Source organism: Primulina tabacum, chromosome 9 (genome assembly GCF_025594145.1).
Source record: "Primulina tabacum isolate GXHZ01 chromosome 9, ASM2559414v2, whole genome shotgun sequence".
NCBI lineage: Eukaryota > Viridiplantae > Streptophyta > Magnoliopsida > Lamiales > Gesneriaceae > Primulina > Primulina tabacum.
Genome location: NC_134558.1, coordinates 38575645 through 38595105, shown reverse-complemented (window position 1 = coordinate 38595105; position 19461 = coordinate 38575645). Strand labels below are relative to the sequence as shown.

The 19461-nt window shown below is 36.0% G+C and overlaps 3 protein-coding genes and 1 pseudogene across 3 annotated transcripts; 2 read left to right on the top strand and 2 right to left on the bottom strand.

Moving 5' to 3' along the window:
* The first annotated feature begins 915 nt into the window (after nucleotides 1-915).
* Nucleotides 916-1864, top strand: LOC142555965 (putative germin-like protein 2-3; annotated as a pseudogene).
* Nucleotides 1865-1969: 105 nt separating this feature from the next.
* LOC142555964 (putative receptor-like protein kinase At1g30570) lies at nucleotides 1970-6528 on the bottom strand. Its single transcript, XM_075667151.1, has 3 exons — nucleotides 6389-6528; nucleotides 5166-5751; nucleotides 1970-5023 (listed from the first exon to the last, which is right to left on the bottom strand). The coding sequence occupies exon 3, from the start codon at nucleotides 4840-4842 to the stop codon at nucleotides 2311-2313; it is 2532 nt and encodes an 843-aa protein (XP_075523266.1). The 5' UTR covers nucleotides 4843-5023; nucleotides 5166-5751; nucleotides 6389-6528; the 3' UTR covers nucleotides 1970-2310.
* Nucleotides 6529-6560: 32 nt separating this feature from the next.
* On the bottom strand, nucleotides 6561-12269 carry LOC142555966 (WPP domain-associated protein-like). Its single transcript, XM_075667152.1, is given in 6 exon segments — nucleotides 6561-7002; nucleotides 7627-7704; nucleotides 7884-7985; nucleotides 8709-8835; nucleotides 9436-11167; nucleotides 11169-12269. Coding segments are annotated over 5 exon segments (2745 nt in total). The 5' UTR covers nucleotides 11890-12269; the 3' UTR covers nucleotides 6561-7002; nucleotides 7627-7641.
* Nucleotides 12270-14870: 2601 nt separating this feature from the next.
* LOC142555962 (phosphoribosylformylglycinamidine cyclo-ligase, chloroplastic/mitochondrial) lies at nucleotides 14871-18359 on the top strand. The gene is made up of 9 exons (XM_075667149.1): nucleotides 14871-14986; nucleotides 15274-15651; nucleotides 15914-16008; nucleotides 16424-16525; nucleotides 16606-16665; nucleotides 17103-17275; nucleotides 17463-17565; nucleotides 17637-17795; nucleotides 17990-18359. Exons 2-9 carry the CDS (start codon nucleotides 15300-15302, stop codon nucleotides 18158-18160), a joined length of 1215 nt encoding a protein of 404 aa, XP_075523264.1. The 5' UTR covers nucleotides 14871-14986; nucleotides 15274-15299; the 3' UTR covers nucleotides 18161-18359.
* Nucleotides 18360-19461: the final 1102 nt, after the last annotated feature.

Here is a 19461-nt window from a genome sequence, read left to right as displayed (position 1 = left end):
AGGAATATGCAGAACAAATAATGGAGTAAAAAAATATCCGTGAACAAGTCAAGCTAAGCAAGGGTAGATACGGATGGACAGAGAGAATCAAAAAAGATCCAGTTAATCAAAAGCGTTACTTTCAACTGGTCCCTCCCAAACAGAAGAAAGAGATATCATTGCCAATCGGCAATTCCAACGTTTATTTCAGCTTCAACATTGACGGTTTCACGAATTTTTATCTTTGAAACGGGTCAATCTTACCGATATTCACAGTAAAAAATAATATTCTTACCATAAAAAGTAATATTTTTTCATGAATGACCCAAATAAGATATTCGTCTCACAAAATACGGCTCATAAGACCGTCTCACACAAATTTTTGCTTTATACATATATAGCTTATAAAAATCAAGAATGACATCATTCCAAAAGTTATAATGCGGCTAATACGAATAATTAATATATGTATTCAGTATAGCAATCAATACATCATTTCACTAAACTATATAAAATGCCGGGTCTTACCGAATAAATGGGCTTCAAATATTAAAAAAAAATGGTTTTACATCTAAGTCGCCCATTTTTTGATAAATAGATATATGATTAGTCTCACGTTTCAAAATATGACAATCGCCAGCAATTTGCCTTGTTGTGTCGAATCCAAGCCCCAGTTAACACTGTAGCGATTAGTTTCGTTTTCTCCAGGAAATATTCTCTGCGCGTCTTAATTTTTAAACCCAAAAATCTTTGGGTTTAGCGTTAGTCTTCTTCTTGTAAGATTGAAGAATCAATGCATGCATATATGCAATGAAATACTTGGTCTTGTATTGGATATTAGCTGTCAGGTGATATAAGCACGTACAAGGCATAGCACCACAACATGCTCCTAAATCCTCCGGTAATTAATTTCCATAGGTAATCTTCGAGAAAATCATGGCAAATTTCATGCTAGTTATTGCGATTAATAGTATACTTGCATTTATGACTTGGGATTTCGTCCTAGCCCATGAACCTAGCCCTCTTCAAGATTTTTGTGTTGCAGACTTCAATGGCACGGGTCGGTATGATTAGTAGAACTCATTGTGATTCTGCGTACTTCATATATAACTTTGCTAAACTTGATATGCATATATGTGTGTCGAAATAATGGTTTTCTTGTGCATCTGTACCGTGGCATGCAGTGAGGGTGAATGGGTTTGCTTGCCTAGACCCCAAGCAACAGCGGATCACTTCCTTTTCAGAGGCATCCACATACCAGGAAACACATCTAACCCATTAGGCTCCTTCGTAAACCGGCCGACTGTGTTCCAAATCCCCCTGGCCTCAACACCCTCTGCATCTCCACCGTCCGTGTCGACTATGCCTGGGAGGGGTGGTCCCACCTCACCGACACCCACGAGCCTCCGAAATACTGACGGTGCTGGAAGGTACGGTATTTGTGGGCTTCGTCACCTCAGACCCGGAAAGCAGGCTCATTTCGGAAACACTACACAAGGGAGATGTGTTTGTTTTTCCTTTTGGACTGATTCACTTCCAACAAAACGTTGACCAAGGGAATGCTGTTACAATGGTGTTCTTGAGCAGCCAGAACCCCAGTGTTATCGCCGTCGCCAATACTGTTTTCGGGTTGAAACCTGCTTTAAACGATCAGCTATTGGCCAAGGCTTTCTGGGTTGATAAGTCGACCATCCATCAGCTTCAAGCTCCACAAAATTAAGATTTTAATTTGGTTGTAGGTGATCTGTGATTCTTTAATATCTATCTCTTTTAAACTTAATCAGAGAAATATAGCTCGAAAACTCGAAATATTTTCATTACGCAGAAACTTGTACAGAAAAATGAAAATCTTAAACAGTAATCATTGCATAAATGATGGAAGTATGAGAGAGTACAATTAGAGCCAGTGATGTGCATAAAGAGTTGCACACAGAAAGCACGAATTGAGGGGGAAAAAAGATCAGCACATCAAAGTAAAAACAGGCGTAGAAAAGACCAAATAGAAAGCATATACTTGAGTGTTGCTCACTTGCTGATATGTTATAGGCATGATAATACCTTTTTAAACCGACATGACAGCTTTCCAAACAACACCAAGAGATGAGAATAAAAGAATCGAACCTCGCAAATGAAAATAAACAAAGTAAATTTAAGACTTGAAAGCCAGCAGCTATACTACAACTACTTTACTTTTTTCATTTCCGCCTCCTTTCTCTACTTATGCTATGTTGATAATGAACAAAGATTCCACAATTCTATTATATTTGGGTGCACACGAAAAAATGAAAAGAAAGAATTCCAGAAATTACAATACCAAATATAGCTTATGACCTATTGTGTAGGAGTGCCAGTATCTGAATTTTCTTCTGCCCGTGCTTCCTCAGATTTTGAATAATCAAAAGGCCTCAAATAATGAGTGCTAGAAACTGAGTGTTCTCCAGCATTGCTGTGCAACCAAGCATCTTGAAGCTGTAAAACATATTCCAAGTGCCACAGAACTTCCCCCATTGTCGGCCTGCTCTTCCCCTCATCTGCAAGACATTTCTCGGCAATCTCTCCAAATCTCATCAATGATTCTGGAGAATACTTTCCTTTGAGTTGTTCATCGAGAATGCTCTCAAGTGATCCCTCTCTTTGGCAACGCAAAGCGCATTCTGCAAGATTTATTTGATCTTTCGGTAATGCGGGATTAATAACAGCTCGGGCACAAACAACTTCAAAGAGGACCACACCAAACGAGTAAACATCAGATTTCTCAGTCAAATGTTGCCGCCTGAAATATTCGGGATCAAGATAGCCGAAGCTTCCCTTTACTGCAGTGCTCACATGTGTGTGCTCAAATGAAGGACCAGTTTTGGAAAGCCCAAAATCAGCCATTTTTGCGATAAAGTTCCCATCTAACAAAATGTTGGTTGTCTTGACATCCCTGTGGATTATTCCCCTCTCCGATCCTGTATGAAGGTAGTGCAATCCTCTGGCAGCACCAATACACACTTCCAATCGTTGTTTCCAACTTAATGGTGGTAAATCGCTCCCAAAAAGATGATTCCTCAGAGTTCCATTTGCCATATATTCGTACACCAAAATCATTTCATTCTGCTCATCACAGAATCCAATAAGAGGGACAAGATGCCGGTGCCTTAGTTTTGACAGCATCTCAATTTCTGTCTCAAATTCTGCTAATCCCTGCTGAGATTGTGGATTGGATCGCTTAATTGCAACCAAGGTCGCATCATCAATCTCTCCTTTGTACACCTTACCAAATCCTCCCACTCCAATCACCAAACTTTCATCAAAATTATGTGTTGCTGCTCTAATCTCTGTTACCGTAAAGCGCCTCCCGGACCTGACAGAGCCAAGTTGTCCATTTGGACTCTGACAACTCATCGATCCTTTTGCATTGGCAGTGCTGTTCCAAATTGATCCATGGAGGAACAAAGGCCGCCAGCCAGTAGAGGTCTTCTTGGTACCATTTTCTTCTCTCTTCTTCTTACAGAAGCAGATGGTCAGCATACATACAGCTGCAGGAATGACAATAGAAGCAATACCAGCTCCAATTCCAACCCAAAGGATTAGCTTTCTTGAACTTTTTTTTATTTCTGGATCACTATACTTCTGTACATAAGCAAGATTTCCATTCCGACTTAGCTTGAAAACCTCTAAACCACTCAAAAGAGCATCGGTTCCAGCAGAACCAGTACTTGTATCGGGACCTAATTGTATCCAAAGAGTCTTGGTTTTAGAAGAAATTGAATCCAGGTAGTCCTCATGATATGCCTTATTTGTTCCTCCAGCTCGAACAAAAATGTCAAAGTTTTCTACAGCGGTTTTGTTGTCAATGTATATTCTGAAAATCCTCTGATTAGGCTTATCATACAGCAGCTCACAGAAGTGCAGGCGGACTAGATAATCAAAATCTGGATCGACCTCCAATTTCCATGACATGTTGAATCTCTTCTCCAATACTTCTGTATTTGTCAAAGCTCTTGCTGTTTCATAGACAAGAAGAGGCGCCACCATTGTATCATTTGGAGTAGCATAAGTAATGTATGATTTGTTATGGATTTCTGATCCAGCATCTGAATTTATCATGTAACCTGAATCAGTTTCCCAAGTTCTCGAGAAAATGGAATCTTGTGCAGGTTTGATGGATGAACCTCCAACATTCAATCTATACATGGTTTCGACCCCCCGTTTGTTTAAATTCAAAGAGCTAAAGCCACCACTTATGCCCACTCTCCTCGCCGAGTCAATGAACATCTTATTGCCTTCTGGAATCATTTCTATGGCATTCACGAAACCAAATGAGCCTTTTGAGGGAACAAAATTAACAACCGTTTCACTAGCTTCAACACTAAGGAAATATTCCTTCATCAAATATGGTAAGCTAGAATTAACTCTTGAACCTGGAAATTTTGAGTTTTTATACAAAATCTCACCAGGAACATTGAATTCAGAAAGTAGCTTCAAACCATTCACCTCAACAGAAAAGTAAGAGTCACTGGCATTGTACTTTTCAAATATCAATGAGTAGAAATGAAGCCTAAAAAAATAATTCCCCGTTGTTCCTTGAAAACTATAATTCATGCGGTCTGTAAAAATTCTGGCAGTTCTATAAAGTGGCTCGTAAACTGGATCGCCGTTGAACATAGTGCTGGAGGCTTCAATGCCAGGAGCAATGAGGGTGAAATTGTTGCCTGAAACACTGTCACCAATCCATCTCCTACCATCTACGTTTACACTCGAATTCGACCCACAATTTATCAGAAAGGACTGAATCTGGGATTCCACCGTTCTTGCAAACACAAATATAATCATCAGAAACAATATACTCCAGATTCTCATGCCTTGAACCTTCATCATTCACCACTTGTAAAACAAACAAGATTTCCTATTTTTATTTTACTTTTCCCCCAGTTGCTCTAATATGGTTTCTCCCCACGGAATTCAGAATCCAATCCAAGCACCAGTAAATAGCACCCAAGCACAGAATTACATCAAATAAAAATTAAAAACCGTAGGCTTGAACCAAACGAACTGTTACCTGCAAATACAATGACAATTTACCTCTCCTGTGCACATATTTTTCTACAGCATACTCACTCACTCTCCAGCCAATATATTTTTCTTAAATGAAGAAACTCCAAAATATAAAAACAAAACAATAAGCTAAGACATCAAGTTACCTTCATCACAGAAATCATGACTGAAAGCCACCAAGAACTGTTGAATCAAACAATCAGCTAGCAGATCTGGGCCAGGAACCAGTAAGGAAAGGGAGGGATTTCAAATGGCCACGGAAAAACAGTACAAGAAAGGAAAGATGCTATCTTTTTTCCCCCGGTGAGCCTAAACACAGAGAAAAAGGAAAAAAAATCCCGAAAAGAGGAAAATTGGAGTTTCTGAAAAATGTAGAGGAAGACGCAAGGCTTAGGCTGAGATTAAGGTTTCAAAACAGACTGGAAAACATTCATGTCATTTATTTAGTAATATGTCTTGTTTTCTTTGGAAAAGAGTCGAGAATCCTGCATATATGTACGTGTATATATATATATTGCAAACTTTACTGCATTTATGTTGTAACTGCTTTACTGCAGTCATCTTTTTATTTTAATTTTCCGAAAGAAACAAAAATATGATTATGAAATTTCTCAGATTTTAACGTTTAGTGTTGATGAATAGAAAACGTAGGGTGGGGCGAGTGGCAGATGAGTGTTTGGTTGGCGGAGTATGAACGGACCTCCATTATTCGTCATCCTCACATGCATTTGTCTGCAAGATTGATCAATGCGCAATTTAATACAATATAATATGTTTAAAAAAACAATTATGTTTATAATCCACTTTTAAATATAGAGACAAATCGGCGGGCAGCGTAAGCACAAATTCTAATTATTATTTTTTTAATTTCCTTTCAATTAAAAGACCGTTCTTCTTCATTTGACAGTAAACCATGCTGCTGTCGCGAGTTACATATTTTTCAACCATTTGAGCTGATTTCATTAAATATGGCTGTCCAAATCTTTATTTAATGTGAAAAATTGTTTATTTATTTTTTTGAATGAAATACTAATAATATTAAACCAAATCACGAAGAATCATATTTTGAAATACATGAGGCTGAATGTAAACTCGATCTTCTAGACCAGACAAACAAACAATAACCTGTCACCAACATGATTCGCTGATCTACTAACAAAAACAAATGATAAATATTGGAAATCCAACGCTTGTATTTTGCGATCTTCCAAAATAAGCCCAACTGAAGAAGAATCTGGAATTGAGAAATTTAATCCATGAAAATTGATGGAGCATCAGATTCAATTATGACATGAGCGAGCCAAATCTTTGATCCAACTAAAGGCTTCCCTAATTCCTAGTGCTTCGGCCACGGAAGGATTTCGAATACCTTGCAAAATCCCATGAATAGCTCCAAGAACAGATCTGAGATGATTCCTTATAATACAACCATATCCAGCATGACCCCGACATGAAAAAATTGCTGCAGAAATGTTTTAACTGTTCTGTTGAGGGTGGCAATCGGTGTCGTATCATCAGCAGGAACTAACTTTTGCAACGAAAATTCAACTGAGTAGCGTGCTACATAGATAGTAAGAATGAACAAATTAATGTAGTTTATACACAGGTCAGATTAACATACATCTCCAGAAAAATGAAAGATATCCTCTGTTAGAGCAAGCTTACCTTTTCATTTAATCTAAGTAGCGAGTAGATAAATTATATGTGGTCATCTACATGGTAAAAATGCAACTCAGGGAAGAACAAATATCACTTGAACCTCAGATGTACATGAGGGGAAATCGACTTCTTGCCTTGGTCACCAGATTTATCAACTTACTTGGCTTCCTTTTTTTCCCATAAAAGAGCAACTCCTCTTGATATCAAGAGGCCTGGGCATTTGTTCCATCCAACTGCTGCAAATCGATCAGTATGGTAGCTCAGTTAATGTACTTGGGTTGGTCCAAAACTTTTTGGTCCGAAGTAGCAACTGGTCCCTTAAATCTGCATTCGTCCAAAAAATACACAAAATTAGGCATGAAGTTAACTCTTGCACATACATGAAAAATAATACAATGTAGTTAGCTATATTCATAATGCTGATAACATATAGGCCTATGATCGCAGCCCATTTGGACTTTCTACTATGATGGTGGACAGTGAAGACAAGGCTTTGCACCATTTTTATATAGCCATCTCAAACCGAATCCATATTAACCATTCTGTCCCATCCCAACAATGAAATGTCAACATATACAAGTATTTTTGGACTTGTTTCTGTTCTATTTTCATTTTTTCCCTCGCCATGAAAATGAAGGTGGATATATAATTAAATTAGGCCATGCATGCCTCAAAACACATTCTTTTTTTGCACAAAACCTTTAATTGCACTAGTTTCCGAGTATCAGTTTCCCCTCCCTTTCTCCTTTTACTAATTCCCAATTAGCTGACATTTTGCCTACTGCAACGTAGAATTGTAGATGAGCATTCAAGGTAGGGCAGCAAATGTATAACCATTGACAATTCATGGCAGCAAACTTCCGTTAATAAAGCAATAATCAGACAGAATAAATGCCAAAAACTGAGAAAATCACTTAACAAAGGCCTTTAGGTATAGCTATCTCCTACCATACATGCAGTTTACTACAACGGCTTGATGGATTCCCCACTCAATTCCCTTCGGACCAATTCCAGGATCTCAATAATCTGCAATAAAGTAACACATGACATTTAGTATTTGCTCTTATTCTGATAGCTAAGGAGAGAACTCAAAATTTAGGGATGAATCAGTTACCAAGGAAGAAGGTATATCAGATAAATGCATGAACTACAAGACACTGAAGGTAATAGAAAACTAAGACACTTGAAACTTATACTCAGCTTACCCCAGGATAATGCTTTAAAATTGGTGAATAATGATCCAGTGCGTTATATATCTTCTCAAGTAATCTTAAAAGAGCATCCACTTCATCTCCTAAAAGATCCACCTGAAGCACACACAAAAATGCTTACAATCAGATTAGCGAGTCCATGAAACTCAGCCTGCTGATTGCAAAAAGGAAGAAGGAAAAAAATAGCAATCCAAAATGTTTAATATTATTATTGATTTCAATATGAACGTCTAGCTATCTGAAGTTTATAACATTATTATTGATTTTAATATGAAAATTCAGGAACCTAAGCCACAAACCTGTCATGCTAGACTTCATACGAGTTTCACCATGGCATGCATAATTATTCGTCTTGTATTCATGATGTCGACTTAAGATTATTAAGCATACAAAGCAGAGACACAAGTATAAATCCTTACATATATTTTGGTCACGTCATCCAGGATGCCATGGAGTGAAGCATAGGAAAAAAGGATTCAAAAACAGAATCAATTATTTTTTGCCCAAATCATGGTTTTTTTATGAGTCAGAACAAAAATTTATTGTTCATACGAATAGATTTCATCTGAGAGAACACAGCGCAATATAGCACGTGCCTAAACTAAAAAGTTCATAATTTACTTTGCAGCTTACATATTGCTGATACAAATCGGTTATTCTCTCCAATATGTTAACTCTTTATAAACCTGTGCTATTTATAATTCCATAATCAATATATCTGCATGCTATAAAGAAATATTTGCTCATAATCACTGACAAATAACCATGCCATCCTAGTGCAAGGCTTAGACATCCATAAGCATATAGTCAAGTCCTTACCTCAGCCTCAGCCTTCTGGAGATCAGAACATCTTCTCTCCAGGTTATATCTGTATGTCAGCCCCGATCTTCTGAATTCATCAGCAATCTTGGTCAGAGATCTCAAATGAGAACTCACATCTTCCAGCCTGCCAATAACAAAGATGAGCCTGAAAACCATTAATACAACAAATCTTCAAAGTAGATCTCATCTTTCAACCAGATATTACAAACAGATATAGGAATTTGATTCCAATGGATGTCGAGGAAGCCAAAAACGTAAAAAAAAATTGCTGTGTGCAAGAAACAGTACTGAATGTTCGAATTTCAGTTCACAATTCACATCAATCTCCCATAGAAGCCTCGATAATCCACAGCCCACATTTGACACACTAAAACGGTGTAAACTAACAGGAAACGGACTTGGATCACAATAAAAAAGAGAACTTTTCCAAATTGATACTTAGAAAGCATTTTCATGAAATTTTTACAGAATAAGCATTTAAATTCACAGCATTTTGCATAAGATCCCCTTTAGATGGTGGCTAACCATTCTTGGTTCAAAGAGTATGAATGTCACATCTGGAAATAGCAAGCAGAAAATTAGTTAAATATAAAAGAAGGTAAATAGCAGCAAAACCCGATGTTGAAACCAAAAATAACAGTTTCTCCTCGACTTAAAAACTAAGAAACCAACAAATCCAAATGCTTAGCTTATAAGGAATTTAAGGAAAATATTTTCAATGTACCTTAAATTGTTCTTTTTTATCATCCCCGATATTCTGCATTCAAAATCATCAAGCTTTTTGGACATTCCATTTACGACAACAGTTGCAGCTTCAATTACCTTATTTTGTTTCTCCCCACTAGCTTCCCTCAAAATTAACATATCATGCCTTTCTTGAGCAAGAGCAAGGGCTGTGTTTCTAATTTCTATGGCTTCTGTTAAGTCCTTTTTTGTTTGGTCGAGCTTTTGTGTCAGATTGTGTATTTCAGCTTTATCAAGATCAATCTTCTGCATTGCCTCCATAAGCTGAGCCTTCACATTGTTGCTAGCATTTTCCAATATTGGCTGTTGATCTATATGTTCTTTTAGCTTTCTTACCTCTTGCAAGGCTAGCTCAAACTGCTCCCTTTCTTTTGACAACAAAATCGACAAGTCCGTCGCTGACTTTTTCCTATGCTCCATTTCTTTGTCCAAATTTACTATGTGCTCCTTTAATTTTTCCTTTTCGTCAACCTCCCATTTTATTTCACTTTCCATTTGAAGAACATTTATTTGTAGAGAATTTCTAATTTCCTTCTCAGATGACAATTCTTGATACAGGTCTTCGAGTCTTTCCATGGCATCCTTAACCGCATCCTTGAATAACATTCCACTCAATTCTTGCAGTATCAGTGGTTCAATATCTGAATCATCAAGTTCACATCTACTAGAAGTTTCAGTAGGAAGAGAAGCTTCGATGAGAAGATCATCGTAAACTTTTCGCATTACAGCAAGCTCCATAATCGAATTTTCATAGTTGCTTCTAATATGTCCAATCAGCTGTTTCATGGCACATTTATGTACTTCTTCGGTTAGCGAAGCTTCCACACATAAATCTTCTACTGATGACTTCAGACTTGCAACAAGCTTCGGCATATTTACCTCATTTGAAGATTGCTGCATCAATTTCCCAGCAATGTCTGCAACCTGCACTTCCAGGCACTTCAATTCACTTTCCTTGTTGGCAAGGGAGTGTCTGAGCTGGCAATTATCAGAATGAAGGCTTTCAAGTTCACCTTTCAATTTCACCACACTTTCAGCATTATTTATCATTGCAGGAAACTTCTTATTTTCTAAAAGAAAGCAGTCCAATTTTATAATTACTTCAGGTATCTTTTTCCTAAGCACGTCGAATTCCTCATCTTTTCGGTGAGTCACATGTGATCTCCTTTCATTAAGATAATCCCGCTTTAAACTAAAATATTCTTCAGTTCTCTGTTGTATAGCAGACTCATGATCCCTTCGTATCCCAGTTATGATGCCATTAAAATACTTCACCATGTCTTCCTTAGAAAGATGCTTCAGCTGCTGAAAATCGTAGCTCTCGTGGAAGTTAACTTTAAACGCCTCAAGCTGTCCATTCCCTTCACTAAGAGATGTTGCCAGGCTAACTTGATTGCTTAAGGCTTTGCGGTGCAAATGGTCCAAATCATGAGATCCATGAGAAACTAACCCTGTCTCTGTGATTGAGAGAGATTTCACAATTGCATCTAGCTGAATTCGTAAACTAGATATCTTATTTAACTTTTCAATCCGTTTCCGATCACAGTTTCCATAAACTCGAGTATGTTGTTCCCACAACTTCTCCTTATACTCCTCGTGAAGACTTTTAATTACACTTTGCATCACTGTATCCTCTAGTTGCCCTAATACAACTCGCTCCTGCTGCCAATCACAAAGAGATATCTTCGAATACTGTAAAATATCATCGATCAGTATGAAAACAGTGTCCACATTTGTCTTCAGCTGCTTCAAAATCTGATTGATGTACCTGAAAGTTTTTACACTCCTTTTCCTGTAAAATCCCACCCAACCCCATCAACCCAACATCCAAGCCACTCTTCTTGATCGAATTATATCCTCTAATACAACTAATCTCCTTCTCAATCTGCATGAATTGCTCCTTTGCAGCATTCCTGAAACCATTTAAAGCCTCCCTCATTTTATTGTTCTCCACACATGCATCAATAGAACTTGATAGATTCTCACTAGCTTCAAATGAGCTAGAATCGACATCACGGGATTGCAGGCACTCCTTCAAATTGGCCACTTCTAGTTCTTTAGTTGCGACCCTTTCTGCAGCCTCTTGCTCCACTGCAGTCACCATCCCCTTAATAACAGAATCACTAACCATTCGTGAAATCATCAACCGGTCATTTATATCTTCCCAATACTCCTCCAAATCCTCCAGAACCTCATATGCTAAATTCCTTTTTCCTGTTTCAAATCCAGTTAAAGCCGAAATCCCACTCCCATAGCTCCCACTCCCATAGCTCCCCTGCTCAAGCCCACTTAATTGCTTACACCCATTTCCGCAGCTCTCCTGTTCAAACCCATTTTTCTCATGAACTTGCTCCAACCCACCACCACTTTCAGATGAAAGAATAAGATCCTCGTTCGAAACACCAAAATCTTTGAATACCTCTTGACTCTCCATAACACATATGTATACCTAACTTTTAGAAAAAGTCAAATCCACTAAAATCATCCAGCTGAAACAAATGCAATAAATTCAAGCACCCACCAGTAACTTGGATATCAATAAATCACATGCAAGAAGCCCATAGCTAAAGTAGAAGAAAAAGGTGGAGTTCGAAAAAAACTCGCAATTTTGTGTAAATTTGCTTAATCTTTGGACCAGAAACCCTGAAAATTCACCACTTGGCTGGTCAAATTATTTCAAGAACCCTTCACAAAAAGTGATTGATACCATTTCTTCAATTTCAAGTCTCCTTGGTCCTCCTACATGTTTTTCACTTGTTTTGATGATACTTATTATGTTTCTGGGGTTTCTGATAGAGGAGGATAGAGTTGAATTGAGGCGAATAGAGGCGAGAGCGAACTAATGCATTGAGTTACAAAAATAGGCCCAGTTTCCTTATAATTTACGTAAAATGCCATCCGTCCACCTCGACCCGTGTAATTGCGGCGTACGGTGGAATTTGCTGGTATTTGAGAGCAAAACGCTCAGGGCTACGGCTGAGCAAGATTTCGATTAAATCGAATTAATCGATTGAATCGAGTCTATTTGGAAATTCAGTTTTGTTATTTCAAAAATTCGAATTTTCAAATTAAAAAAATTCTGTTATATCGGTTAATTCGTTTGGTTACGATTTCCAAAATTTTGAAATCGATTAACCGAATTAACCGATATAATAAATATTATTATTTATCATTTTTTATAAATTTTTAAATTTTAAAATCGATATAATATGTATTAATTGTGTTCAAACAAAACTTATACATTTGTGATGTGTGTGATTTTATGTGTTTATGCACTTGTATATATTGTAGTATTTAAAAAAAATTACATATATAATTAAAGTTAAATCACAAATTTTTTTTAAAAACTAATCGATTAATTCGGTCACCGACCGAGTTAACCGATTTTAATTCGGTTCGGTTATGGCTAAATATTTCCGTTCGGTTCGGTTGTGGTTAATTCAGTTCGGTCGGTAATCGAACCAACCGAATGCTCACCCCTAATCATGGCCAATGATTTCTCAGCATTTGCTACTTTTTCACTTTTACGGTAAAAAAAATTAAATATTTTAAAAAGGCCAACATTCATCAATTTTATTAGATGGATTTTTATCATTATTGGGATCATGAAAAAAAAATTGTCGGAATTATTATTTTTCTTTGTAAATATGAAATGATCAATCCGTTTCACGAATATATATTTGTGAGACTCTTACATGAAACTTACTTTTTTAAAAAAAACTTTTGCTCGGTTGTAATTATTTTATAGTAATTTGTCTTTAAATCTCAAAATCTACCAAAAATAAATTTGAACGATGATTATCGTTTGATATAAATGATAGTACTTAAAATGATTATGTGTTTTTATTTCATTCATTTATGTTTCGAGTTCTATAAATTACTGGAATTTTACATTATTTTGTTATACATCAACCATATATCATATATCATCAATCATTTTATGGTCAATTATTATTATCATAATTCACATCGCAAGTTAATTATTCTGACAATACAAAATTCACGATAATATAATATTATTATAAACCACAAATGAATTTAAATTAATCTTTTCATAATTGGACAAATGATCAAAAAGATCTACATTAACATATTGGTTCAATTAGTTGGATCAATTCAAGAGGACAGTGGTTAGTCGATTCATGCAAAATCCAAAGAAACCTCACTTTCGACCAATATCGAGGTACATGAAATGAACACTTGACTATGGTCTTCTGTATAAGAAAGGAGAACAGTGTAAGATAATTGGCTATTGCGACGCTAACTATGCTGGTGATCACGACGCGTCGATCAACAACTGGAAACGAGGACAGTTAGACCGAAACACTGTCATATTATATAAAGTAAAAATAAAATATATTAAAAATATAATTAAAATTATAATTCTAAATATTTCAAATAGGCATATAAATAATAAAACATATATTTACCAAAGTTTAAATATAAAAAACACATATAATATCAAATATAATTATATATGTATTCTAACAAAAAAAAACAAATAAATATAGCACTACTAGTAATATCTTATCAAATTCAAAATCTCAATAATCATATATAACAAATAAATAAATGAATATAAGAAATAATTACGTTCTAAAAAAAAAAGAGTAAATTGGTCCAAACAGAATATAGCCGGTTCAACGGTTCATTATTGATTTGACCGACAAAATGTTTTTTGAGTGTGGGCCAGACTAGTAGGTGATGGTCTCCGGTCGAACCCGCTAGTCAAACTCGATCCGAATTATAATCTTTTGGTATAAATTATATGATTTAAATGATGATAAGGCTTTTTCATTAAATTTTTGTCTAAATAAAAGATAAATAATGACAATATTGATCATTTTATATTCTCGATTATTATCATCTAGTATTTACAAAAACTTACAAAACTTGATTATAGATTTTTCCTTTATAAATTAGAAAAAATTTGGTTGCAAAATAAAAATTCATGATTATTTTTTAAACATATATAAATAATATCTTAATAATGTTAGTTAATCGTTGTAACTATTAGAAAAATAGAGTAGGTCTCTTATGAGATGGTTCACGAATCTTTATCTGTGAGATAAGTCAACACTACCGATATTTACAATAAAAAGTAATACTTTTTCATGGATGACCCAAATAAGATATTTGTCTCACAAAATACAATCCGTAAGACCGTATCACACAAATTTTTGCCTAAAAAATATTATATTTTGTTAATAACGATGATAATAATCATCAGCTCTAAACAACGCTTATTAATTGGCTTATACGTGGCATATTTTTTTAATTAATTAATAAATATATATATATATAATTTATTCGAGAAAATAATATAAAATAAATAACGTGAAAAAAGAGTAAAATTTGGGCCGGCCCAAATGAACGTTAAAATTCATAAATGGACCAAACTTTCACATGAATTATAATCCATACAATTTGACTCGTCAAATATCCGAGTTTTCGTCTCTTTCCGTAGCTGCGCCACTCTGCTCCGAGCTTCGCCGCTCTAGTTCGAGCTCCGCTGTCGACCAAGTTTCAAGGTTTTCTTCAATTCTCTGCACTTTTTAACTTTTCTAGTTAGTCGAAAAACATCGATTCAAATATAATGGTGTCTTTATATTTGTCGTCCAGTGACAAGTGCTGACTGAATGGTAAACTGTGCTGTAGGGTGAGCAGAAACCGAACCAATCCGGTTTAGCTCACCACGAGTAAAATGTACTCTTTAATTATTTTCTTGAAAACGGATTCATGGATCGCTAACTTATTTATCTCTTGATTATCTTGGTTGCGAACTGACTCGACTGTCGTTCTTATTTCGTTCTTGAAGGACTTGTTAATTTCTTCAAGAAAAGTATGAATACATCATGTAAAGGAAACGCAGAAGTGTCACGCTGTGTTGTGAATTTTTTGCACCAAAATTCGCGTGCAGAAGAGTTTGGTTGTGGTCATTCAACTAAAAGTTTTTTGCCATTGTCCAATATATGCAAGAAAGAAGCCAGAGATAGAAGTAGTAGGAGAGACAGTGTTGTATATTCAATGTCGAGCGGCCACATGAAAAATCATGTAAAAGCTGTTGCTGGGGATAAGGGCGAGGGACTTACCTACAAGGTTTCTGGTGTTGACATAGACGCTGGTTCAGAGCTTGTCCGAAGGATTGCAAAGATGGCTCCTGGTATTGGAGGATTTGGAGGGCTCTTTCCATTGGGTATGATTTTCTATTTCTCTTTCTTGGTCATGATGATAGCACAAAGCGGTCTAGTGTTAAGATCTTGTTTATTAATCACGATAAATGACTCTGCTATATGAGTTCCATGCCTTTGCATAATTTTTGTTACTGTGTGATTCAAGATGAAATTTGTTCATTCATCAACAGATTTTTTGTCCATCTAATATTAATTTTAGTTTGTAAGTACAGAAATGAACTTGCTTCCCCATTCCCCTTACTGTTGAGTCTCTATTGTTTGCAGGAGATTCCTATCTCGTGGCTGGTACAGATGGCGTTGGAACAAAACTGAAGCTTGCTTTTGAAACTGGGATCCACGAGACTATTGGTATTGATTTGGTAAGTATCAATCGGTCTCTTGCGGAGCCCACATGCCTCTTGTGTAAAAATTCAAAACAAACTGGTGTCAGTGAATCAGAATAAAGTAAATTGAAGTCGAACAAAACACTCCCTCGACATGTACTACAACCCTACTCTTCCCCATTTTTCCCTCTTACTTTCTATTTCTGTTTTTAAGGATCTTACTGGTTCTCGTAGATTTTTTTCATCGTATCTAACTATATTGAATTTGACATTTTTTTTGTACTAGATAGCTCATTAGATTTTTCTCGTAGGCTAGCTTTACTTTCTTGTACCACCTATAATTTCTATATATCATTCTCTTTTGTCCCTTTTTTTTATCATTGAGATATAAATTATTCTTATGATTTTACTTCATTACCTGTGGTATAAACATCCGTTTTCTATTTATCAGGTGGCAATGAGTGTGAATGACATAGTCACCTCCGGTGCAAAGCCATTATTTTTCCTTGATTACTTTGCTACAAGCAGGCTTGACGTTGATCTTGCAGAAAAGGTACGATTTGACTAACCTTATCTTTCATGTGTGAGATATTTTTTTTATATTTCTTTTCTTATGGGAAACACAATTTTCAGGTCATAAAAGGCATAGTTGATGGTTGCCAGCAATCTGCCTGTGCTCTTCTTGGAGGAGAGGTACTTGTCTTTCTCTCTAATCATGTGTGCTTGCTACAGGGATAATTCGTGTTGATAAACATTCGTATCAGCTCTGGTGATGGTGCGAGTGGATTGTGCATCTAGGATGTTGGGCCCTTGTTCTTTTCCTTAACATGATTTAGTTTTTCATTGGTCTTGCCAATTATGGAGCTATTTTGAATTTATATTTGTTAATCGAAATGGTTGATAACTTGTTTTTGCCGCACTGTTGGAAGATATTTAATCTAATCTAATCTGCACCAAAATTTTATGTGCTTACACCTTTTATTTAAGTAACTCGATTATCCTTCGCCATGGATTTGTGATGCCACACTCGAGTTAGCATGAAGTTGAGAGATTCTTGAGGTTGTGTTGCTGGTTTACGATTAATCAAAACTTGTTCAACATAAACTTGATGAACTGCTTTTGTATTTCAGACAGCAGAGATGCCTGATTTCTATGCAGAAGGTGAGTATGATTTGAGTGGTTTTGCTGTGGGCATTGTTAAAAAGGAATCAGTTATCGATGGGAAAAACATAGTGGTTGGTGATGTCCTCATTGGTCTACCATCAAGTGGAGTTCATTCAAATGGATTTTCTCTTGTCAGGAGGTCTAACTTTTCCTTCCAAGAAATTGGTCCTTAATATTTGTCATAGAAAAACTATTTGCTTCCTGTACATGTAAATACACGATTCATTGGATCTGATCGTTTCTGTAGTATTTCAATGTCAATATTTACTCCATATCTTGAACTATCATTCCTCTGATTAAATGGCAATTCTGCCATGTCAATCCAGGGTTCTCGAGCGGAGTGGCCTCTCTTTAAAGGACAACCTACCAGGTTCATCCATCCTTTTAGGTGAAGCTCTAATGGCGCCTACTGTTATTTATGTTAAGCAGGTAATTCCTAAAACCATTGGTTGTGCAACTTCTGCTTAAAGGCCTTGAGTGTTTGTTACATTTTGGAACAGGTTCTTGACATCATCAGTAAAGGTGGTGTGAAAGGGATAGCTCATATCACCGGTGGTGGTTTTACTGATAATATACCCCGTGTGTTTCCGCAAGGATTAGGAGCTGCCATATACAAGGACTCTTGGGTTGTCCCTCCTGTTTTCAAATGGATCCAAGAGGTAACGAGTAATATTTATTTAGACTTTACTTGTGATATCAGATTTAATCTTGATTTAGGCACTGATCATGTTTTATGTTTCTGTGTTTTCTACTCTCCACTGTGTTATTGTATGGCATGCACTATCACTTCTTTCCATTCATGAAACCTTAGCTAACTGTACTTTTAATAATGCTTCAAAAATAAATTTACCAGGCTGGGAAAATAGAAGATGTTGAAATGAGACGAACTTTTAATATGGGGATTGGGATGGTTCTGGTTGTCAACCAGGAGGCCGCTCGTAGGATACTTGGGGCAGAACATGGTGCAAATATAGCGTTTCTCATTGGTGAAGTTATAAAAGGTGACGGAGTGAGTTTCAAATAACGGACGGTAGATTATATGCCCCCTAGTTTCATCTGTAACGATTTTTCCCAACTGTGACACCGTAGATGTCATATTTTCATTTTATCATCGGTCTCAAATGCTGTTCACCTTTAACAATTTTCTCTGTGTCATGCAAATGAGTGAGATGATCTGATGATGTATATTTGGCGTAATGTGAAATTATGAGTATTTGATTTTATTCTCTTGCCCAATTGTACCCTGTCATTGTCATTGGCAGTCAGATTGTATGAATGTGCCAGCCGAAGTTCAATTTTTATATCAAATCCTCCTTGGTCATTTCTTGGCTCGTTTGTGCATGTCAGAAGTTCTGGGCACAGTTGTAATGAACAAAGATTATGTACGATGATCGTAAGACGGAAGACGTAACTTATAAAGCTTAAGGAAATGTATTTAAAATTTCTACGGTGAGAGATGTTTCTTCCTTTCTTCATTCTCTCATGACATAAAGAGAAAACTTTCATGATCTAATGGATACACTTATTACTACCTCCCTGCATTATACTGCTAGATTCCATTCTTCCTAATTTTTACAGAACATCTAAAACAAAAGACAACTTCAATTTGTACTCATTCAAAAATCCGATAGAGCTTTGATGGGTTTACTTGTTATTTGTTACCTCCATTGAAGTAAAACATAATAACTAGTTAGGTATTGATATTTTTGTCAAATATTGAAAGACAACTCATGCCAACTGATAAATTTTATAAGATGTATTCTCACCACTTTCTGAATTGAAGGAGAAATTTCTTACGCCAACGGAGGATACACATTCAAGGAATTGAAAATCTCTCCTAGCTAATTAATAATCTATATATTGATTGATTTCCTCTAGAAGGACCTGATATTACTTCTCATGGATACGGTCATACAGAGTAGTTTTACTCAATTTTTTTTTGTTTTGCATTAATCTCGGTACAAGGTATTATGATTTATGCATGCTTCTCGTCATCATGTCTCCAACCTTTCATCCCCACCCAATTGAGGTTGGCTGAATGAATCTCTTTTGCACTATATTCTGTTTGAAATTAAAGTATTTGATATCTGAATTTCATTTGACTCGTTCTTCGTAATTTCTACATTTGGCATTCATTTCTGTTCTTCTAAGTCTAAGTTGATAAGTAAAGCTAGATTGATGAAGTATAACATGGATTTCTTGGTAAGATTTCTTAGCCTAGTTTACTTTTTATGATTTTTATTATATTTGCTAAGTCATAATTTCAGTATCCTTTTATTGCAGAATGATATATTTTACCCCGTTATTAGTTGTATAAGTGTCTAG